The 24,513-nt window shown below is 49.0% G+C and overlaps 1 protein-coding gene across 5 annotated transcripts in view; it reads left to right on the top strand.

Annotated features, from left to right (window-relative positions):
* MYLK (myosin light chain kinase) overlaps positions 1-24,513 on the top strand; it is a 279,384-nt gene that overhangs the window by 208,684 nt on the left and 46,187 nt on the right. For all 5 annotated transcript variants that reach the window (XM_070788721.1, XM_070788719.1, XM_070788723.1 and 2 more), the window contains 4 exons: positions 1,123-1,215; positions 17,122-17,172; positions 17,906-18,033; positions 19,979-20,132. In XM_070788721.1, coding sequence (XP_070644822.1) covers positions 1,123-1,215; positions 17,122-17,172; positions 17,906-18,033; positions 19,979-20,132 — 426 coding nt within the window. The remainder of the gene's footprint in view (positions 1-1,122; positions 1,216-17,121; positions 17,173-17,905; positions 18,034-19,978; positions 20,133-24,513) is intronic.

Genomic DNA, 24,513 nt, shown 5'->3' with positions numbered 1-24,513 from the left:
GTGAATACATGCAATCAAGCACATATTTTTCCAGAAGGTTTCTGCTAGTCTCGTGAAGCTTGTGCTAGTCACGAGAAACCGTCATCACCATGAAGGATTTTTAGTGTTTTTCTAGATATGAGGAGATACAAGAATTGGGCTCCTAAAATTTGCTCCTGAAAGTATGTTTATCTGAAGTTGTGTCCTGCGCGTTTCCTACCCGCTGCCCTCCCAGAGTGCAGAGTGCCTCGGCTCTGCTCTCCCCGCTGAAATTCTTTCGGGAGGTATTGGAGGTCAGCAGCACCTATTGAATCTTTGTGGAGGTAGATGGCAAGAGCCCATGGCAAATGCCAGTTTGTAGTTGATGCCCTGCTGCCAAGGGAGGGCTTCCCCTGGCATCATCCACACTTGGCGTGAACGTGAAGAGGGATAGTGGAGGACAGGCCTGAGGAGTCATGTAGCATTTCAGCTCTGCCCAGAGGCTACCGCTTTGGGGTTCCACTGGGTCTGCTTTGGGGAGAGTGCAGAAGCCCCCATGACAGGTCCAAGTCCAGAGCGAGTGAGGCATGCCGACTGCCAGCTCAGAGGCCTCCATCTGATCTGGAGGTCTGACTGTCAGTGCCCTTGTTCCAAGGGAGTTAGAGAAAATGGAGGCTTCAAGACCCCTCCAGATCATGAGCCCAGGGGCAGCCACCCTGTGCCTTGCTTCCTCTGTTTAAGAGACCTCTCTGTACAGAGCAGGCTTCTGGAAGTCCAGAATGTTTAGCCCAAGTGGGTTAAGACCCAGTGAAGGGAAAGGCGGTGCCTGGGTGAGCAGAGGGGTCCTGCTGATGCGGTTCTGCTGGCCCGCACCCACAGCAGAGGTGGAAATGCTCACCAGCTCCCAGAGAGGCCTGTCCATCCATCTTCAGGGGGACTTTGCTCTGCACTTGATGTATAAGGCCTGGTGGCACAACTGCTCCGTCTTTGGTGCTCTTGATGCCAGCCCAGGTGCCATCTGCCCCGTAGCACGAAGGGCCCTCTGAGTGGAGCAGGGTGGGGAGGACTATCGTGGTGGGTGGTGGAGGTGGGATTTTTATTGCAACGTCTCTTCTGCTTCTTTCCCTGGGCGGCTGCCGACTCATGTTTGTTGTTCCCATTTAGTTCCAGATGCCCCCACCAGCGAAAATGCCAAGGCCCCGGAGATGAAAGCCCGGAGGCCGAAGAGCTCTCTTCCTCCAGTGCTAGGAACAGAAAGTAAGTACCTGTTCAGCTCTTCCAGGCAAGCCCAGGACCAAGGGCCGCCACTGCCTTGCCCGTGCTCTGCAGAGCCTGGCCCCTGTGCTCACCCTGGTACCCCATGAGCCCCTGGTGACCCTTCTTCATCCCTCCCATGTCTTCCGGCCGAAGGATATCCGTGTCCTCTGTCAGCCCCAGTCAGGCCCCTTCTGCTTCCCACCAAGACCCCTGGGAGACCATCCCCTAGTCTCTCTCAGCTGTCTTTCCTGCCAGATGCACCTTCTCAAGGGGGGCTCTGACCAGATCAATCCCAGCTGGAGTCCCCAGTCGCCCACAGAGCCCACCAGCCCTGTATGGGTGAACCTTTCCAGGTGGCCACCCTGGCACGCCTGCCACACGTGCACACACTTTCTGACGTCGCACCTCAGCCTTCCCATCTGAGTGCTGCCCTGCCCCCCAGCTCCTTTCCCGTGTTTTATCCTCAAGGCAAGCTGAGCTCCTCGGCGCGCTCCAGCCAGCCCTGTGCTCCTCCCCTCGTGCCTTTGCTTGGGCATCTCTGTCTTCAGACAGACTCCCACGGAAAAGCCGTCTCATCCCTGAGTTTGTACTTGCTGTGGCTGAAAGGAGCTCTTCTCTCCTGTGAGCCCCTGTAGTACTCAGCACCCACTTCTGCCAGAAGGCTGTCTCCTTCCCAGTGTCATGGTGACATGTCTGTCTCCTCCTCCCTCCTACTTTGTAAGGTGACTGGGCCAACTCAGGGGTGCGCCTTTCAGGATGACGGTGCTGTGACCTGTTCATAGAAGGGCTTTACCCACATCTTTTGGAATCAGCTTGCAGCTGTGGTCTAAACAGCTGAGCAGGAATGGGGCTTTTTCTGTGACTCTGCACAGCTTTCTCCCTCTTTTTGAATCTCGGCCTCTTCCAGGACCCCCTCATCTTATGGGGGGGCTTTTACAGTCCCACAAAAATGTTTCAATATCTTATAAAATTAGGAAGAAAATTAACTTTTAGATCAAAGAAGATGTTTTAATTTTTAATATTAATATTCATCTTTATACCAATGCAGTTATAAAATGTAACTTACATATATACAGATATATATATTTTTTCTTTAATGAATGAAGGGGCCTTGAAAGGCAAAGGTGCTTAGAGTCCACAAAGATCATAATGCAGCCCTGGCTTCCCCTGCTGCTGCTGCTGCTGCTAAGCCACTTCAGTCGTGTCTGACTCTGTGCGACCCCAGAGACGACAGCCCACCAGGCTCCCCCGTCCCTGGGATTCTCCAGGCAAGAACACTGGAGTGGGCTGCCATTTCCTTCTCCAATGCCTGAAAGTGAAAAGTGAAAGTGAAGTCGCTCAGTCGTGTCTGACTCTTAGCGACCCCATGGACTGCAGCCTACCAGGCTCCTCTGTCCAGATTCTCCAGGATTCTGGAGGCAAGAATTCTGGGATTCTCCAGGGATTCTCCAGGCAAGAGTAACTGAGTGGGGTGCCATTGACTTCTCCTGGCTTCCCCTACTGATGAAATATTGTCTAATTTTGTTAGAACTTTGCCTTGAAAGCTCCAATGTTAACAGGAGGTATGGGGTTTCCTGGACATCCCAACATGCTCTTTCTGTGTTTTAAACAGCAAAAGACAAGACAAACTCCTGAATACCTGTGCTAACAAGGGAAGTGAGCGAGGGTAATTCACAGGCTGCCTCCGCTTTTCCATTACAAGGCAGTGATCTGGAACTTAGTTTTATTCGCATCTCATCAAAGCAACATATATCCCTCCCCAGTGAGGAGCTTGGGTTCCTCATGCACATACCAGCTAGGCTGTCAGGGGGCCCTCTCAGCCTGCAGTATGCTGTGCCAACCGAACTGGAGCGATAATTTCTCATGGATATCTAACTACCCAGGAGCCTCTGAGTATCCAAAGTAGGCATTTAATGAGTTGTTGGAAATGCAGAAACAATTCTTTTAAAAAACCTGGTGAGAAGGGGTTAGTGATTTTACCTTCTGACTTGGGCCTGTGCTCTTGGTTATGGGAGCAAATCAGCAGGAGAGCCGTGGGCTCTTAGAAGAGCACCAAGTGGCAGTGAACTGGTCTGAGTGACTGTTCTTCCCTCGTAGGGGCAGAAGCAGGGATCCCTGGGGTTCCAGCTGGGAGGCCAGCACTCTCCTGTCCTCCGCCCTGGCACATCCATTCCAATGAGATCCCCAGGGAAGGGAGGTGGGGTGGGAGCAGAGTTGTGAAAGAGAGACACAAGCTGGAGACAGTGAGCAGCCTCGTGGGTTTGTGGCCTAGAGAAGTCTTCAGAAAACCCCAGTCGAGTTGTCATCATGCACTTCTAGGGAAGGGGCTTGCAACCCTGGCTGCATATTAGATTCACCTAGGGACCATTTAAAAATGCTGCTGCCTGCTATACCCCAGACTCATTGGATCAGAGCCTCCTCTGGTGGTGGACAGCTTCAGTATTTGTTTCAGCTCCTGGGCCCTCCCAAGGAGGAGGAGCTGGCGAGCAGCTGCTCCAGAGGGAAGCCTGGTGCTCTTGCTCCGCTGGTCTTGAGAAAGCAGAAGCAGGTCTTCTCTACTGCCTCCCTTAAATGTGGAAGCACCTGGGGGCTCCTCAGGCCCAGGTCCTCAGGGTCTTCCAGCACCCGCCTTTACAGAGGGAGCAAGATGCTCTTGGTAGAGGCTGAACCCCATGGTTCTTTCCCCTGCAGAGGGCTCAGGGAATGGGGCTCAGCGGGCAGTGCTTAACAGGAGGGGCGGGGCTGGCTGAAAGTGCTTTCTCTCCCTAGCAGACACACACATCTGTGATAGCATTAACTCCAGCCAACATCGCTTGTCTGCTGAAGGGAAATTTCACTCTGTGTAGAAAAGTCTTCAAGTTGGAGTCACAGACAGATGTCTTACTCCCAAAAGGATGGAACTGTGTGTCTCCATGTATGGTAATGGCCACGCTGAATCTCTTTGCTGGCCCACGACCCCTGCCCCCTCATTACCCCAGCCGTCACCCGCTGGGATGCTGAGAGCATTAGCGGGGTGATTCCTTCAGAAACCTGCAAGTTCCCAGGGTACCTGCGCGCTACCCTAGGGCTCCCTTCCCAGGAGGCTCCTGAGAAGGTAGCTGCCCAAGACAGGAAATGAAGGGGATGTCTTTCAGGGCTGCATCCCGAGTTCTTTTCTTACTTTGGGGGATAATTTGCATTATTTTTTAATTACATACATTAAATATGCCTGTCTTCTTGTTCAAATATTTTGAATAGTACAGAAGTTTACCCAGTGCAACATGAAAGCCCTCTTTCATCTTACCCTAATCCTACTCACCTCCTTAAATATATTCACAATTACTGTTTTATAAATATTCTTATATACACATGCAAATACATCAGTTGAATTTTTTCCCACAGAAGTGGAATTACGCAGTCTGTGCACCTCTTCAACTTGTCTTATTCTGTTAGCATTGCCATCCTCTGCCCCAGGCATTTCTGATTCGATGAGAAAGCCCAGATTCTCATGTCGTTGAGTGGTCTGGCTGTGTATGTGTATTCATTTTTGTCTAGGACTGGGAAGTACCTAATGTAACCAGGAAATACATCTTTCCTCCAGTGGCCAAGGGAAAGCTGAGTGGTTTCCTTGTCAAACAGATGGTGGCCAGATGCATGTCTGGTGGCCTCCCCTTCCCAGCTTGAGTGTTTGGTCCTGTGAAGAGCTGTCAGCTATGAGAGTAGATGGTCCTCGTCCACACATTGCCTAAGAGTCCCTGGGGCCACCGCTGCAGCCAAGCTCTGGGGAACATGAGGGAAAAGCCAAACTGATTTGCCCAAACCCAAGGGGCTGGATGAGAGAAAACTGGTGGAAGTAGAAGTTAACCTGCTGGACAACCAGCTCACAAGTACAGAAGTGAGGAGGCTGTCAGATTTGGGAAGTGAGGAAAGATTTCTGAATGAGGGAGATGGTGAGCCAGGTTACAGATGAGGAGAGAAATGTGGTTTGGTTGATGAGGAATAACATTCCTCTTATTGAGGAAAGACTAGAGGGAGAAATGCGCAAGTGCTACAGAAAATCACAAGGGCCTCTGATTCAGTCATCCGCCCATCGCACCAAACAAGAGTTTTCCTGAGCACCTGTGTAGCAGGCATCATCTTAGACACTCGGTCTGTGTTGCTTCGGGCAAGTCTCATTCCACTGAGCTACGATTAGTTGTTCCATTTTACAGATGAGCTGAACTGAGCCTTGAGAGCTAAACTGCCCTGCCCAGAGTCTGGCAGCTGGTAAGATGTGGGCACTGTGAGGGCAACCCTGACCCACACTCCCCCCACACCAGTCTGCACCTTCCACAGTCTCAGGGCCATCCTTGTGCTATCCAAACAGCGGAGGCACCATCCTCCAGGGGACACGGGTCTGACTGCCCTCAGAGCTGCGGGGAGAAAAACATGACAGCTGGTATGCTTTCCTGGTTCTTGAGACCTGTCAGGGTCTTTGCTGCATGCCTCTCAATGGGAATTTTTTTAATAACTTTATTCTGGTATAATTTCAAATTTACAGAAAAGGTGCAAGAACAGTATAAGAAACTTCCATTATTTACATTTTGTCCTATTGTTTTGTCATTATGTATAAACTCATATATATACAGTTCAGTTCAGTTGCTCGGTCATGTCCAACTCTTTGTGACCTCATGAATCGCAGCACGCCAGGCCTCCCTGTCCATCACCAACTCCCGGAGTTCACTCAGATTCACGTCCATCGAGTCAGTGATGCCATCCAGCCATCTCATTTTCTGTCGTCCCCTTCTCCTCCTGCCCCCAATCCCTCCCAGCATCAGAGTCTTTTCCAATGAGTCAACTCTTCACATGAGGTGGCCAAAGTACTGGAGTTTCAGCTTTAGCATCATTCCTTCCAAAGAAATCCCAGGGCTGATCTCCTTCAGAATGGACTGGTTGGATCTCCTTGCAGTCCAAGGGACTCTCAAGAGTCTTCTCCAACACCACAGTTCAAAAGCATCAATTCTTCGGTGCTCAGCCTTCTTCCCAGTCCAACTCTCACATCCATACATGACCGCAGGAAAAACCATAGCCTTGACTAGACGGATCTTTGTTGGCAAAGTAATGTCTCTGCTTTTGAATATGCTATCTAGGTTGGTCATAACTTTCCTTCCAAGGAGTAAGCGTCTTTTAATTTCATGGCTGCAGTCATCATCTGCAGTGATTTTGGAGCAAAAAAAAATAAAGTCTGCCACTGTTTCCACTGTTTCCCCATCTGTTTCCCATGAAGTGATGGGACCGGATGCCATGAGCTTCGTTTTCTGAATGTTGAGCTTTAAGCCAACTTTTTCACTTTCTACTTTCACTTTCATCAAGAGGCTTTTTATTTCCTCTTCACTTTCTGCCATAAGGGTGGTATCATCTGCATATCTGAGGTTATTGATATTTCTCCCGGCAATCTTGATTCCAGCTTGGGCTTCCTCCAGCCCAGTGTTTCTCATGATGTACTCTGCATAGAAGTTAAATAAGCAGGGTGACAATATGCAGCCTTGAAGTAATCCTTTTTCTATTTGGAACCAGTCTGTTGTTCCATGTCCAGTTCTAACTGTTGCTTCCTGACCTGCATACAGATTTCTCAAGAGGCAGGTCAGGTGGTCTGGTATTCCCATCTCTTTCAGAATTTTCCACAGTTTGTTGTGATCCACACAGTCAAAGGCTTTGGCATAGTCAATAAAGCAGAAATAGATGTTTTTCTGGAACTCTCTTGCTTTTTCGATGATCCAGCAGATGTTGGCAATTTGATCGCTGGTTCCTCTGCCTTTTCCAAAACCAGCTTGAACATCAAGAAGTTCATGGTTCACATATGGCTGAAGCCTGGCTTGGAGAATTTTGAGCATTACTTTACTAGTATGTGAGATGAGTGCAATTGTGTGGCAGTTTGAGCATTCTTTGGCATTGCCTTTCTTTGGGATTGGAATGAAAACTGACCTTTTCCAGTCCTGTGGCCACTGCTGAGTTTTCCAAATTTGCTGGCATATTGAGTGCAGCACTTTCACAGCATCATCTTTCAGGATTTGGAATAGCTCAACTGGAATTCCATCACCTCCACTAGCTTTGTTCGTAGTGATACTTTCTAAGGCCCACTTGACTTCACATGCCAGGATGTCTGGCTCTAGGTGAGTGATCACACCATCGTGATTATCTGGTCATGAAGATCTTTTTTGTATAGTTCTTCTGTGTATTCTTGCCACCTCTTCTTGATATCTTCTGCTTCTGTTAGGTCCATACCATTTCTGTCCTTTATCGAGCCCATCTTTGCATGAAATGTCCCCTTGGTATCTCTAATTTTCTTGAAGAGATCTCTAGTCTTTCCCATTCTGTTGTTTTCCTCTATTTCTTTGCATTAATCACTGAGGAAGGCTTTCTTATCTCTTCTTGCTATTCTTTGGAACTCTGCATTCATACACCATTCATCAAATATTCATATCTATATTTATAATACCATATATATGCTATATCTAGTCATACATATTCACCATTCACCATATAGAGATGGATTTCCCTTGTGGTTCAGCTGGTAAAGAATCTGCCTGCAATGTGGGAGACCTGGGTTCGATCCCTGGGTTAGGAAGATCCCCTGGAGAAGGGAGTGGCTACCCACTCCAGTATTCTGGCCTGGAGAATTCCCCCTGTATAGTCTATGGGGTCGCAAAGAGTCAGACAAGACTGAGCGACTTTCACTTTCACGTAGAGACAAATATATATACTGCCTACAAACAGACATCATGCTCTTGACCTCTAAATGTCTTATTGTGTATCTTCTAAGAATATAACCGCAATGCAGTTCTTAAAATCAGGACATCTAACACTGAACTGATACTGTCTAACCCACAGTCCCATATTTGACTTTTGTCAATTGTGCATTCTTCTTTCTGGCCGCTTTCCCCCCTCCTGATGGAAATGTAGTGTCTGCACTCCTGGAAAACTTTACGCACATCTCCAGCCCAGAGAGGGTTGTCTCCCACCTTTGAAGAAGGAACAGGAGAGGAGCGTGGGCTGGGGGAAAAACATCTTCCACCTGTGGGGGTGTGGGGACGTGGGGGGCTGCAACACCCTTCCTTGTCAGACCTCCAGATGCCCCTTTACTGTGTGTGGCCCATGCTGGGCCAGCACTCAGGCACAAGGTACCACCAGACAGCCCTTGGGGTGGAGAGCAGAGAGTGAAGGTTCTTGGTTCTGCCTCTGTGAATGTGGCCTTGACCTTGGTCAAAGCCCCTCCTCCTTCTACAGTGTTAAGTGGGGACTTTCTCCAACTGACCCCAGGCCTTTTCTAGCTCTGACATCAGGCCATTCAATAGAATGCTGTTCTTTGGAGTGAAGCAGGGTTGGCTAAAGCCCTTCGCATCATCTGGTGTGTGGAAAGTGGAAGCTCCAGCAAGTGTGAACACACAGCAACAGAGACATCCAGACAGGAGGGAGGCTGTATGCATGGGGTCCAGGTTTAGAGTGTTCCAGCTGGAGGGGATCTGACGAGTTTTGTGTGAAAGAGACATTGCTGGGGCTTAAGGAATGGCTTAAGAAAAATACAGAGAGGCAGGATCCAGTGATTAAGACTCTGAGCTTCCAACATAGAGGGTTCGGGTTCAATCCCTGGTCTAGGAACCAGGATCCCTGGTCTAGGATCCCACTTGCTACATAGTGTGGCCAAAAAGAAAAAGAAAATACAGAGAGACACTGTGGTAACAGGCCCAGGGATTCCTCCTATCAGTCTGTAAAGCTGATGATCTTTTAGAAAAGACAGAAACATCCATAGGGCACATGTACGATTAGGGAATAGGAACCAAGGCCTGTCCATCTCTGAAATTTCAGGGGCTGGTCTGAAATAGGGATATAGTAAGTATTTCCCTTTTGAAGTGTCCTCATCAGTTCCCATGTTCCTGGGATCTGGAGATGGTGAAGGCGGAACACCCCTTGTGTCCTATGCCTGGTCTTGGCCTGAGCTTCACCCCTTTTACCAGTCTCTTTGACTTCTCTCACTACTGTCCCAGATTATGATGCTCTTAGATGTCTTTGCCTTGGTCCCCTGAATGTGTCTGTCCCTGAAACCAAAAGTCGATCACCTTGAAAGCATTTTTGGGTATCAAAAGCAGTGTCCAATTATCTTGAAGGGTTTCTCCAGGATCCCATCTTTCTTTTCAATATGCTCTCCAGGAGTCAAAGGGCTGGAAGGAAATGCTGGAGAGGTTAAGACTTGGCATTGAGACTTGCTCGACAGGGAAAGTTGTGGGACCCTGGGAGAGAAGCAGGGCTATTTCCATGAATGTCTTTGAAAGCTGAGCCAACTCCTGGTTACTCCCAACCAAAGTATTGGTCTTGGTGCTCACGCCGCCCTCCAGCACACTGTGTGTGTGGACCTGTGCTTCCACCCCTGGGCTGCTGGGTCTGTCTACTTCCCTGCTCTTCCGTCGTCTCCCACGAGCCAGTTCCGTGGCAGGGTGGGTCCTCCCAGGGATGCCCTGGAGGGTGCCAGTCAGACAACGCTCATGCTGCTGTCCCGGCCACGCGGGCTGCCCCTTTCACAATGGCCCCAATGTTCTGTGTCCCAGCGGCCTGGGGCTGGGTGTTTGCAGTAACAAGAGGATCAGTGTTCCTCTAGAATCTTATGTGACGGCCTTTGCTGTGAGGGAATGTGTACAGGAAATTTGCCCAGAGATGTTCATTCTGGGAAAATGACCAATGTTTTTCCACAAGTTTGTAAGGAGGGGCTGGAAAGGGCCTGATGTGTGTGGGGTGGGGGTGGAGGGGGACAGTGTCGAGGGTGCTGTTTAAAGCCCCCTGGAGCCCTGAGCCTGCCCCGGTGCAGGACAGTGAGATCTAGCCCCATCCCCAGATCCTCACCGCCACCCCCTGCTGTGACACAGCCTGCAGGGTGGGTGCTCCCTTCACATGTCACCCAACCCGTGTCCCCTTCAGGAGCTTGTGGCAGAAAGTGAATGCTTATTTGGGGAATTGTGAAGGGTTTGATGTCTATTTTTAGCTAGCTACCTAAAAAGGGAAATGTCCCCAGAGAGGCAGAGATCCAGGGACCTCCCTGGACCCAAGGCTACTGATACTACCTCCCCAGTTTCCTCCAGCTCTTCATTATCTCAGACCCTTTGGAAGCTGTGAGATCCACCTTCGGGCTCTGTAAATATCTCTCAATGGCTGACTCTGATCTTTCTGCTCTGTGGATTCACTGGAGAGACAGACTCATGTGTCTTCAAATTGAGCAGCGTGGAAACTCCTGTGGGGTGCTGACCTCCTCCCTCCCAGGGCAGAAGGAAGGTTCATGAGGCCAGGACTAGCTGGGTGTGGACAGGCTGGGGCAAAAGCAAAAGATGCCTTACCCACACGATTGGAAGCTAGTCTTTCCAGCCCAGCTCCAGGTTTCCCAGGAGGCTTCTAAATTCAGTGTTTTGACTTTGATGTTTTTATTGGGCTGCTTCACTTCTTCCAGACTCAGTCTCCTGTCTGGGGTGGAAGGCTCAGCACCTGGCCACTTTGATCTAAATTGGTGACAGAGCTAGGGGCCTTCTCCTTTTCATGGAATGTTGCACAGGATTCAAGCCAACGGGCTTCATCTCTGAGCATCAGAGCCCAGGGCTGTGATGAAGTGTTCTCAGGAAATTCCGTGGTAGCAGAGTTCCCTGGGGATTCCACTCATTCCTTTAAAAGGTATTTTCTAGCCTGTTCCCAGTATTGAGCAAGGCCTGGGGATACAGAAGATGAACATGATGGCCCTGTACCTGTCCTCAGGGAACTTGCAGGGTATATGCGTAATGGGGGCAGGTTTCCGCAGTTGCCATGCCTTGTGATAACTGCTGATGAAACCACCTCAGAGGGGTATGGGACCCACCCGGCAGCAGTGATATGTGAATGAGTCAGCAAAGAGCTGACAGCAAAAGCCTGGCACTGTAGAAACTGAAAGGCCTTCAGTGTAGTATACGAAGCGGTATCCCCAGAAGGCACAGGGATCAGCAGCATCCACACCCCAAGGAAGGTCAGGAATCTGTGGTTTTAGTAATTCTCCTGGATGATTATTATCAGGCAGGCTAAATTTTGAGAACCACTGCCATTGAGCATAGAAGGCATGGGTGAGGGTATTCCCCAAGAGTTAGAAAGAAGGCTGGAGATGAAAGCTGGGGACAGATCTCGGAAACCCTTGTCTGATGAGTTGGACTTGATCCTAAGAGGCAATGGGCAGCCACTGGAAAAGTGTAAACAGTGGAGTGACATCAGATGTGCTTTTGACAAAGATCACTTTGGCTCCAGAGTGATGGATGTACTGGGGTGGGGACAGGGGACCACAAGTGTGGGAGGTGGTACAGTAAGGACTAGAATGGTAACAGTGGGGATATGGATAGAGGAACCAAGGAAGTTATTTTGTTGATGGAATTGAAAGATGTTAGTCAGTGTCTGGAAATGGGCAGGGGTGGGTGGGGGGCTTGGGAGAAATGGAGATGAGCAGCAGTGTGGGGAGAAGAACTGCATTTGGTTTCAGATGTTGGGTTTACAGTATGTGCCTGGGGAGATGGTGTCAGGTAGTGGGATGTATGGGTGGGCTCAGGAGAGAGGTCTGGGCTCCAGGGAAAATGAGGACAGCAAACAGAGGGATAAAGAGAGGAGCTTAGGGTAGTTTGGGGAGCTTGAGAGTTTGGGGGGCAGTGCTGTACCAGGAGGGGTATACTGCCTGGGACTGGCTGTCTGGGAGAGGGACAGACCCTGGGCAAGGAGAAGGAGGATGCTCTGCTCTCCTTACAGGCCCTGTGGCCAGAAGCCACCATGGGGTTTGCAAGGATGGTTACATCTTTTTCTATTTCTGTGAAACTCCTCTCTTACAGTGGCTAATGCAGAAAGTTTAGGATGTTGGAGTAGAAGGTGGGGGACTAAAGGCTGACAGCAATAGTAAGATAATAAGAAGAAAGCATCCAGAGGAAAAGAAACTGGTTAGTGACCCAAGAGGTACTGAGAGTTTGGGCATCTGGACCGGTGAGAATTTTACCTGTACTGAGGCCTCTCTCAGCAGGAGAGAGCTCATATAGGTATAAAGCTGACCTGGCCAGCAGTGCAGGGACTAAACAGATGAAGGAAAGTACAGAGAAGTCCTTTGGGGATCTGTTTGGGGAAGAAAGGAGAATGGTCGGGGGAGAAGCTGGGGAGGGGAGGGTAAGACTGGTGTTGGAACATGTACTTTATGCTATATCTTCACGGACACAATGGACATGGGTTTGGGTGGACTCCGGGAATTGGTGATGGACAGGGAGGCCTGGCGTGCTGCAGTTCATGGGGTTGCAAAGAGTCAGACACGACTGAGTGACTGAACCGAACTGAACTTTATAACATAGCTTAATTCTTTACAACAAATTTTATTTATTCTCCCCACATTCTTTGAATGGGGACACTAAAGCTCCAAGAGGTTACATAGCAAGTTTTAAGTCACACCCCTTAGGGAGTAACAGGGCTATATTTGAACCCAAGTCCAGGGCCAGAGCCTATGCCCATTGCATTTCTGCAAAGAGACAGAGAAGGGTTTTAAGGCCCTGATTTGAGGATGGGGGAGAGTGTCCAAGGGAGTCAGGAGACAACAGGAGAAAAGCAGCCACATGCTGGGCAACAGAAGGCTTAAGTCCTGTTTCTAATTCAGCCACATGTCATTTTATGAACCCAGCAAGTCATCTGACTTTTATTCAAATCCATCTCCTTTTTCATGAAATGGAAACAATGTGAAGTGCCCTACTTGTGTTTGGTTGGGGTAAGAACCCAGTGAAAAAAGGATGATGACATCATGGATTAGAAACTCAGCTTGCTGAGTCTAGCTCTCTGCAAGAAATCAGGTGCTAGAATCCAGTAACTCTGCTTTCTAGTCCATTAATCATGTTCTCCTAAGCCCAGAACATATATTAATGAATTTCAGCAGATGGGCCTCTAAAGTATACATAGACTAGGATACAGAACATTGTTAATGTTTAAAATAGCTGTGACTGATGGGAACCAAATCAGTTTCAGATGCTAATGAATTCAAACAGGAGATGCTCCAAATTTATTGAACAACCAGAAAACTTTGGCCTTCAACCATATTTAACTATAACACAGAAAGACAGATATTAGTTCAGGCTCTGCTTCTGGCCATGTAAGTTTACCCACAGGCCCCAAGATAGTATAGGGGGAACTTTGGAGTCCTCACTTTTACTGTATGTCATCTTTGCCTCTTTATTAACTCCTCACCCACGGCTCCAGAGGCAGGCACCCTGCCCCCAGAGCTTCTCCCCAGTTCCACCAGTGTGCACAGACTGGGCGGCCTCAGCGTCAGCGCTGTGTTGTCTCACAGTTCTGAAGGCGGTTTCTCCTGAGGCCTCTATCGCCTTGGCCTGCAGGGGGCAGCCTTCTGTTCGTGTCCTCACGCGGCCTTTGCTCTGTGCGTGTCTTCCTGGTGTCTCTCCATGGGCCCAAATTTTCTCTTATAAAGACACCAGTCAGCTTGGATTAAGGTCCACCCTAGCAGCCTCCTTTTAATTTAATCACCTCTTTAAAGTTCCTGTTTCCAAATATAGTCATATTCTGAGGTACTGGGGGTTTAGGGCTTCAATGTATGAATGGGAAGCGGGGGGCGGGGTGCAGCTCAGCCCATAACAGCAGCCCTCCGCGCTCTCCCGCTCCCAGGAGGTCAGGTCCTGGCTCTGGGAGGAACCCCCTTTTCCTTCCCAGAAGGGTCACTCTCTTCCAGTTGGGCCCTCCCCCTTCCCATCTGCCCTGGGTGCAGGTGGGCAGGGGCTTCATGGCTCAGCCCATCCCCAGGGTTCTGTACCCCCTCTGGTGCCCACTCTGAGGGGTCTGGGAGTGCCCGGGAGCATTTGCTTCCTAGCATCTCCGGGCTCTTCCTCTCCTAGTCCTAGCCTTCTGCTTTCACATCTGGATTCTTCTCTCTCACTGTAGAAGAAACCTTAGCTTGACATTTCCTCTTCTGTCACCCTGTCTCTCTGTGTCCCTCTCATGTTGGGAATTCTTGATGGGTTAGCTGACTCACTACCTGTTTTCTTGAGAATCTCCTCTAGAGCAACTTCTGACCCCATATCCTGCCCTCTCAAACTGGAGGTGGCGGTGCCTCTCCTGCCCACGCATCACCCGATGTTGGTCGTACCTTCTTAGTGCCCTTCCTCCTCCGTGCTGGGTCTCAGGGACAGTCCCTCCATAGCCCTTCTGCCTCATCCCAGCTCCTTACTGGTGGCATCACCTCGGATAAGACCCTTTTTCATCTTTCACTGTACTTTCCCCCCAAAGAACTGACCCATCCTCACAGTTCCCATTAATGACTGCATGTTTGATCCTGTAATCTTTCTCTTTCACCTTCCACCAACTCTTTCTAGAATTCTGATCCTGGACTTCTAGCCTATATACTGTTTAAACCCTTTTATCAACCGCATTCTCTTAGACCAAGCCAAACTCCTCATCTTTTACTCCCAAATTCCCTATTGCATCAATAAAAATTTTTCCCACTTATTCAAGCAAGAAATCCCTGAGGAATCTTTGTTCCTGTCTCTTGTTTAGCCCTTAAAATCTTTTAAATTTTCTTCCATCTCGTATTTGTATTTTATTTTCTGGAGGCTTTACCAAGGCCAGACCTGGATCAGTTTCTTCTAAGAGTATGGCAATAGCCTCCTAATTGGATTTTCTCATGCCCTGGAATTGGAAAGACCTCCAGAGGTCCTCTAGACTAGCTGGACTCTTGTTTGAGTCAGGACGCCCTGTTACTCAGAACAAAGACCTAACTCGCACATTCATTATAGACCAGAACTGTCCAGTAGAATTTTTCTGTGATGATTGCAATGCTCTCTATCTGCACAGTGGAAACCACTAACCATGTATGGCTGTGAGCACTTGACATGTGACGAGTGTGACTGAGGGACAGAAGTTTTCTATCTTCTTAAATTCTCCCAGCATCTTCATGCCACTGCTCTCTGAAACCAGCCCTGCGCTCTAGCCACCTCCCACCAAACATCATCCTACTGATCTTCCACCAAACATCATAAACAGGACTCTCTACTCTGAGACACTCTGTTCCTAATCAATAGGACTCTTCTCTGCAGGTCAGATCATCACAAGGGACTTCCCTGGCAGCCCAATGGCTAAGACTCCGCTTCCACTGTAGGGGGCAAGGGACTGATCCCTGGTAGGAGAACTAAGGTCCTGCATGCCACATGGTCTGGCTAAATAAATAAGATTATGCCTGGAAATGTCAGTTAACAGAAAATATGCTACCATGAAGAAAAAAAAATTTTTTAAAAGATCATCTTTCGGGTCCACTGTTCTGTGTCCCACCTTCCAGCCATCTCACCAGACACTGTTCTCTCTTTCTCCTTCTTTTGAACAACTACATCATGTTGATGGGACAAACATTGTTTAACTTTCTGTTTAACTTTTATTTTGAAATTTCAGAACTAGAGAAAAGTTGTACTATTTAGTACAAATAATCCTTGTATACCCTTCACTCACATTCTTCGAATACTGATGTTTTATCATGTTTGCTTTATCATATATTCTCTCTCCTCTCTGTTTTCCACTTATCTTTCCTTCTACCTCTTCACAAACATATACACATATACATACATGCACTTTATTTTTTATGAGCAGTTTGAAAGTAAGTTTCACATATGGTATCCTCTACACCTATATACTTCAGTATATTCTTCCTAAAAATAAGGACAATCTCTTATAAAACCACAGCTATTTGATGTAGAGTGGTTCAGGAGGATTGCATTGATTAAGCAACTCTTTCCCCTTTTTCATATTAAGGTATAATTTATGCACAATAAAATTCACCCGTTCTATTGCACAGTCCTTGACAAATGTTTATAGTCCTGTGACTACCACCATGACCAAGATACGGCTTCACACCTTAAAACATGTCCTTATGCCCCTCAGTAGTCAGCCCCTCCCACGCCCACCTTTTCTCTGTCCTTATAGTTTTGCCTTTTCTAAAACGGCCTACAGAGTTATACAGTACATAGCCTTTTTCTTCTCTTAGCGGAAGAGAAGGATGAATCATTAAGATTCATCATGCTGTGTATAACAGAAGTTTGTTTCTTTTTGTTGGTGAGTGAGTGGTATTTCCTCATGTGGATGTACCACAGTCATCCATTCTCCAGTTGAAGGGCAGGTTTTGGGCAATCACAAATAAACCCACTACAAACAATCACATACAGATGTTTGTGTGAATGCAGGTTTTCATTTGGATAAGTAGGTTAGATAACTTTTGAACAAGGACCTGAAAAAAATATGAAAACAAGCCATGAAGATAGTTGGGAATATTTTTGCATAGTCACCATATTACTACTTAGACCAATGAATAGTTTTGTGCTGCAAAACTGGTCTGTTTGGGTCATTTATCTTATGTGAGTTATTTGGAGAGTGTGGCCTTAAGAATGGAGGGGACCATTGATTGGTTCCTTCATTTGTTCATTCATTCACTGATCCATTCAACAAACATTAAAAAAATAAATAAAAGCCACCAATCCATAGTCTGTTACAAAAAGGAAGCCTGAGACCCTTGGATCCACACCAAGGACTAAATTTAGTCAGTTTATCTGACATAATTTCCTTTATGAGTTTCCTGAAAGTTAGGGTAAGAGAAGAGTTAGTGAGTTTGGGATTATCCTCACTGAAATGGAGAATGGACACTTAAGCATTTTTGAAGTGTTTATCTCTATGGAGGTTCCAGGGATCCCTCTGGAGGCCCCCCGAGAAGGGATATTCATTTGCTCGTGAGGTTGTCCATGTGAGTCTGCAAGGTCTCCAAAGGCATATTCAAGTGAGGGCTCTGTCTGGATGAGCGGCCAGAGGGTAAGACTGCGCCCTTCCAGGACTTAGGAGCCTTGTGAAAACACAGAAGATAACCTGTGAATGTCTTTGTTTCAGGTGACGCAACTGTGAAAAAGAAACCTGCCCCCAAGACACCTCCGAAGGCAGGTAATTAGTCACAGCAGCATTTAAGGACAAGGGAGTCATCTGGCGTGAGGGGTTTTCCCTTTGCTCTGCTAGACTGATCACTGGGAATGTGGTCCCAGGAGACCACACCCGACCCTGGATTCAAGCTCTGCAGTGGTTGGGCTGAATTTTCCCTGAGTTTCTGCAAGTCTGGGTCCTCCACCCTCTTCCACCACTTGCCTTTTCTCCTTCTCTCCTGGCATAAAGCCTGCTCACCGCTCTGTCCCCTGGTCTGCCCTTGTGGAGATGATCCACCTGTGCTGTTCTCATGGTCTGCTCTGTAGGTCCCTGTCATAGGAAGCACTGTTTGTTTTCCATGGAAAGACGTTTGAGGATGTGAGCCAGTTTGAGCCTGTCAGCCAGAGTGACCCGGATGTTAGATGGCAAGGCACTGCATAGTTAAGAAAGGAGTTAAGACACAAGATTCAAAAAATTAGGGGAAATCACAAATACCAGAGCAACCAACCAACCAAGAGTCATGCTGTGTAAACTGTATGGGTCGCTTCTGTTGGAATTAGGATCAAGAGACCAACAGACCTAGCAGGCCCGTCAGCCTAGGTATGTGGAGCAAAGGTCACTGCCCTCAGTCTCACCCTGAAGGTTCCGGAAAGTGAGAGAGGAGTCCCAGACCAATATGACCGGAAGTATCAGATGGTATCAGAGCATTTGAGGCTCCCTCCTCCTCGAGCTCACTCTCCCTCTTGTCCTCCCCCAGCCATGCCACCTCAGATCATCCAGTTTCCTGAGGACCAGAAGGTGCGAGCAGGAGAGTCTGTGGAGCTCTTTGGTAAGGTGGCCGGCACCCAGCCCATCACCTGCACCTGGATGAAGTTCCGAAAGCAGGTCAGTCCCAGTGGCCCAAGAATACCCTGCACAAATTCCAGAGCAACTCTGGGCCAGAGGGGATGCGAAACATGATAGAGGGAGCATCACTGTTCACCAAGGGGGCCTTAGACATGCGAGAGCCCCTCACCACCATCACCCACCCACCAAATTTGAGCTCTTAGTAACCTTTTCTTCAACACCTAGCAGGAATGCCTGTTTTATAGACAATTTGTGTGATAGAGTATGAAGGACATAATAGAACAAACCACCCATGGCTCCCACCTGATTTTGATATCTCTGCCTAGAATTCTACTCGGAGTCAGGAAAATCAAACCAGTGACCTGAATGACCTCTCAGACCCCTGAGCTTTCTGTGATTCTGTGCCAGCTTACTGAGCCCTATCTGTGGCAACCACTTAGGCTTAACCGCGTGCCGGAGAGATAAAAGTGCGTCCGAGTATTTGAATAGATGACTTGTACGTTAAACAGAATTTTGGCTTCCTGACCCAGAAATCTAACTACCGTTTATAAGAACAGTCCTATGGGAAAATGTCTGAATTTCCAAATAACTGGTTCCTTTTAAAGGAGCTTGGGGAGCTTATCCGTTCCTCCAGTCCCACGCTGGCAATGTGTACCCACATGCCTCATCAGCAGAGACCCTGGAACGGCAGGCTGGCCCTGGGTCAGGAACCCCACAGAAGGTGTTATGACTTCTTGAAGCCTCTGTTGCTCTGTTCCCAACCCATTCAAACTGTCCTAAGGCCCAGAGGTAGGAGGCTAGTACTAGGGAGGAAAGAAGGGTTGTTCTCAAAAGACAAGAAGAGAAGCTGGCCTTTTCCCAAAGCGTGTTTGCTTGGGTTTTGTCTGGGTTAGTGTGTCTGAAGTGAGATGCAAATCTCAAGCCTCTTCAGAGACATTTAGCCAAGTCCCAGCTCCATCCAACAGAACTTTCCGTAGTGATGTCATTGTTCTGTATCTGTATCTGTATCTGTATCTGTATCTGTTATCCAGTATGGTAGCCACTAACTACATGTGGCTGTTGAGCATGTGAAATGTGACTACTGCAACTGAGAAACTGAATTTTACATTTCAGTTAGTTAAAAATGGTTATAACAGTTTTGTAGAGATAGAATTCACACATCCGAAAATTCACCCTTTTATAGTGTACACATATTCACAAGGCTGTGCAACTATAACAATTTTCTAATTCCAGAACATTTTTATCACCTCGAAAGGAAAGCCCAGATCCAATAGCAGTCATTTCTTCCCTTCCCCCAGACTCTGGTGACCCTAACCTATTTTCTGTCTCTAAGGATTTGCCTATTCTGGGCATTTCTCATAAATGGAATCATATGTGTTCCTTTGTGTCTGCGTTTTTTTTTTTTAACTTAGCATAATATTTTCAGGGCATATCCATACTGTAACATGAACCAGTACTCCATTCACTTTTATGGCCAAATAATATTCCATTGTCTGGGTGTACCACGTTTTCTTTATTTGTTCATTCACTGATGGACATTTGGGTTATTTGCCATTCAACTAAGATTTGAGTAGCCACATGTGATCGGTACTGGTATTTGACAGCACAGAGGAGGTCGGAACCTTCTGGGTGGGCTTTGTACCTGACTTTGATCAAATGTGTTCTCCCACCCTCCCATCCCAGAGCAGGGGAGCGGGCTGGGATGTTTCTCGTTTCCAGTCTAGGGCAGCGAGTGAAGGCATAGCTTACTCCCAACCCCCAGACCCTGCTCAGCACCCTCCCTGCCTGCCCAGATCTGGGCACTTTCAGAGCAGCTTGGCTCTGGATGCAGGAGAAGGGGTCCTGAGTGGGAAGCCCAGAGTGCAGACAAGACCAGCCCCACACCACTATCCAGCTGCATCTCTTAGGGGGTGTGGGGCGTGGCTTGGAGCCCCCTTCCTTTCTGGCTCAAGTCTCCAGCGCCTGCCCCACTCTCTGCCCCCAGATCCAGGACAGCGAGCACATCAAGGTGGAGAACAGCGAGCAGGGCAGCAAGCTCACCATCCGGGCGGCGCGCCAGGAGCACTGTGGCTGCTACACCCTGCTGGTGGAGAACAAACTGGGCAGCAGGCAGGCCCAAGTCAATCTCACCGTGGTGGGTGAGTCTGGGGAGGGGCGTGCAGAAGGCAGGATGGTGGGCTTCCAGGCCTCCCCTTTGGGGTACTCCCCCAGCACACGTGTTCCCTCTGCCCACGGCCTTTCTTTCTCTTCCTGTTCTCACACTGTGGCTGCCCTTCCTGCTTGTTGAGAATCAGATCTTGCACATACAGTGTTTTCCTTTTTCTGTGAATCTCCTCAGGCTTCCCTCTCTAGCCTTGGGAGACCCCAAGTTCCACCACCACAGCTCTCCCTAGCTAGCCCCTGTGACACCCTCTCCCCTGGTCCTGTCCCCTCCCAGTCCCCTGGCAGACCCTCACCTGGAATCAGCGCTGCCTTTCACCTTCACTGCCACTCTGCCTGAGCCCGTGGTGCAGCAGGGAGATGACATCAACTCACAGCCTCAGCCCTGGGCTCTGTCAACATCCAGGCTCAGCAGAGGCATTAGTGCTGGTCAGCGCTGTCTCCCACTTCCCTGTGACAGCCATTCCTTGAGACTCTTTACCCTGCAGGCCTCAGCCTCTGGCCTCTCTTAGACATAGGAGGCATGAGGCATGAACTTGCTCAGCTTGATGGCCCCACACCTGCAGGCGTCTCTCTGTCCCCATGTTGACTCCACCCTCCAGGCTCTGGGGGTTGCCCACCTTTCTCCTCAGACTCCAGGCTCCTGAGGGCTACAAGCCCCCAACCCTCATAAGTCCCCAACCCTTCTTTTTTGCAACTTCTCTTTTTCTCCTATAAATGTTGCCAAGGCTCCCCCATCATCTTCCCCATGTTTACAGGCACAACTCTTGCAGTATCTCGTCTCTCTGGCCACCCTAGTGTCTTTCTGCTCTCTCTCCACAGCCAAACCCTCTGAGAGAGCCAGTCTCTACTCTGAGTCTGCTTCTTCGCCTCCCTGGCAACACTCTTTAGTTCCCTGCAGCCTGGCCCCCAGGCCCTGTCCGACTGTGGGGACTGCCCTTCTGAGGCCACTGTGGCCTCCTAACCCCTAGGCTGCTCCCTTTTTCTTGTCTTCTGCATCATAGGACTGAGTTCAGAGTCTGTCTCCAGACTCTTCCCTCTCCACCTCAATTGCTATGCTTTTCATGCTCGGGTCTACTCTTTCCTGAAATAACAAGCAAGCTTCCTAACTGCCTTCCTGCTGTCTGTCGTGTTCAGCCCACTGTCCGCTCACATGGCAGGCATTCAGGACCTTGAAGGAGCAGCAGATGGACAGCAGGCGGTCCCTGCACAGGTCCCTGCTCAGGTGGTCCCAGTGCACTCATGGGCCTTCACACGAGGTGCACACGAAAGCCTTTCTCCTGGCATTCATTGATTTTATCCTCTTGTGTTTAGTTTCCTTGTGCATGCATGTGTGCGTGCTCAGTCACTCAGTTGTGTCTGACTCTTTATGACCCCATGAACTGTAGCCCGCCAGGCTTCTCTGTCCACGGGATTCTCCAGGCAAGAATACTGAAGTGGGTTGCCATGCCCTCCTCCAGGGGATCTTCCTGACCCAGAGATCGAACCCACATCTCCTGCATTGCAGGCAGATTCTTTACTGCTGAACCACTGGAGAAGCCCTTGGTTTCCTTAGGGCAGGAGTTTTTCTCCCTGGGAATGCCAGTGGGCCAAGGTCTCAGGGAACAGTTTCTCATCTATAAAAGACAGCAGGGACCCTTGTCCCCCTCGCTGTCTCTTTGGTGACTCCAGATGCTTATTCTAATCCGTTCCTCCTGGAGTCAGGAACACTCTGGTGGGTGGGCAGTTGGTACTGGTGATCCAGTTCATCTTTGCCCTCAAATCTGTGCCTGAAGTATCAATTTGGCCCCATGCCCCACCCATCAGCAGGCAGCGGTTTCCAGTTTTCCTTGGTGTTCTCTCTCATCTGCCCTGGCTGGGGGAACTTTAGGGTCAACTCCCTGGAACTGCTCTTCTGCGGCCAGTGCCCCCAGCCCTCGCACTCCGCACAGTGCCACCAGCTCCCCGCCCCCATCACCACCGCACGGCCTGCAGTTGTGGCCTTTTATGGTCTAGTTTCTCATTCTCCTCGGCCAGTGCTGACAGGGCCATTGGCGTGGCTGCCCGCCAGCTGGCAGGAGCAGCATGTTAAATGCCGTCCTGGAAGGGGAATGGAATGGAGGGGAAGGGCTTTCTGTCTGCCTCCCTCTCGGAGAGCTAAGAATAGAATTGCTCAATAAAATGAGAACTTGCATTGATGGACACAGCAAATCCGCATTCATTCAGAGCCTGTGGATTTAGACTCAGTCCAAAGTAAACCTGGATTAAGCCCAGATTTACCTGCCTGTCTCTAGGGACATCTGTGTATTATCTGATCAGGGTTGATTAAGTAGATCTAAAATGTAAATGAGAAGAAACAGAGTTTGTTTGGCCTACTCTGGGCTGTTTCCAGCACTTCGGATGCATCCATTTGTAAGCCCACTAAATAAGGCCGATTTAGCACAACTTCTACTAATTAGCAGTAAACTTCTCCTCTGTATGTTCTTTAAAATACCCCGTTCTTTTCAGGTAGTTTATGACTCCTAGAATTAAAAATCATAAACTATCTGAAAAGAAAGGAGTACTTTAAAGAACATACAAGAAGAGAAGTTTACCACTAACTTTATGACTCCTATTTTTTAAAAAAAGGGCTTCCCAGGTGGCTCAGTGGAAAAGAATCTGCCTGCCAGTTCAGGAGACCCAAGAGACGTGGGTTTTATCCCTGGGTTGGGAAGATCCCCTGGAGGAGGAAATTGCAACCCACTCCAGTAATTTTGCCTGGGAAATCCTATGGGCAGAGGAACCTGAGGCGCTACAGTCCACGGGGTCACAAAGAGTCGGACACGACTGAGTGATTGAGCACACAGCACACGGTTTTAAAAATGATGATCAAAATTAGCCTTTGCCTCAGTTACTTTAAAAGAGTGATGTTTAGCTATTTTGAAGGCTTATTATTATTATTATATGTTAAAGGACAGATAGTGGAGAAAGGGAAGCCTGACGGGCTACAGTTCAGGGGTCGCGAAGAGTCCCACACGACTTAGCAACTGAACAATGGCAACGAAGGGCAGTGCAGGGACGTGTGGTGCTCAGAGGGCCGCTGCCCGTGCCCGGTCTCCAGCCTCAGCCTGGGAAGGGTGAGGGAGGGCCGCTGCCCGTGCCCAGTCTCCAGCCTCAGCCTGGGAAGGGTGAGGGAGGGCCGCTGCCCGTGCCCAGTCTCCAGCCTCAGCCCGGGAAGGGTGAGGGAGGGCCGCTCCGGTCGGAGAGAGCAGCTTGCCCCAGACGAGGTCCTCATGTGACTAGTCCAGCACAAGACAAACAGACCACTCTGCAGATCTTTAAAGGAGACGAACACAGCAGAGAGGTTCCCCAGGTACCCAGTAACCCCCCAAGGCTATCTGAGCTAGGAACTCGCATGATTTTTAAGGACAGGTGATTTCACTTCATAACACTTGGCTTGGGCTTGAGCAAGATGCTTTCTTGATCTTATGTGGCCTGATAGCCTAGAAAATAACAGGCCCCTGGAATGAGGGTTTGGAGACATTTCGAATCTCCTTTTGGCTCTGCCACTGGCCAGCTGGGTGTTCTCGGTAAGCACAGCACCTTGCCTAACCCCAGAGGGCCAGGATTACCCAGGTGCACAACCTAGGGGCCCTCGCAGCCCTGCCAAAGTTTAAAAGCTGCAGGTGCGTGCAAAGGGAGGTCAAGGTGGGCTTCGATCCAGTCAAAGACCATCTTCAAATGCACAGGTGCATAGAGATTGTCAGCAGAGAGAAGCATCAGAGATGAGATCCTTTGATTTCCCAGAAGTGAGAACATTTACTAAACATTTTCTAATCCTGGATCTATTGCCACCAAAGACCCTTCCCTTAGACTCAGCATTTCCCATTCGGCTAGGCCAGTGTCCAGGGAGTTATGAGAGAATTCCACAGAAACATGGAGCTCGGGGCCCCAGTCACCGAGCCCACCTGGCCTTTGCCAGGCCGTGCCCAGGCCTCCCTCCCAGACTGAGTTTGTCTGCGTCATCCCCAGCTTGTCCAGCCTCTGTGTGCACTCTGTAGGTTGGAAAGAACAGAAGGCATCAGGCACAGCCCGTGGCTCTAAGGGCAGTCGCGGAGGTGGGGGCTTCCAATCTCCCATGACTTCAGACTTGCCTCTGTTCTGAACTCCCTAATTTGGCATCAGATTCCTTGAAAGCATTGAGGTTTCACTTGGAATTAAAAATGTTCTCTCCAGTTTTGCATCTTCTCTTGTGCTTCAGGCCATGACATATGACTGGTGCCTGTTTTTTCCTCTTTCAGCCAAGAGACATTTGGAGCAGGTTGGGGGATTAATAGTACCTCTTCCAAAATAGCCATTTCTCAAAGTTTTCTCTTTTTCACTAAAGCAGGAGGGGAATAT

The sequence above is a fragment of the Bos indicus genome, chromosome 1 (assembly GCF_029378745.1).
Source record: "Bos indicus isolate NIAB-ARS_2022 breed Sahiwal x Tharparkar chromosome 1, NIAB-ARS_B.indTharparkar_mat_pri_1.0, whole genome shotgun sequence".
Taxonomy (NCBI): Eukaryota; Metazoa; Chordata; class Mammalia; order Artiodactyla; family Bovidae; genus Bos; species Bos indicus.
Note: the sequence above shows the minus strand (reverse complement) of the source record. Positions and strands in the feature narration are given on the sequence as shown.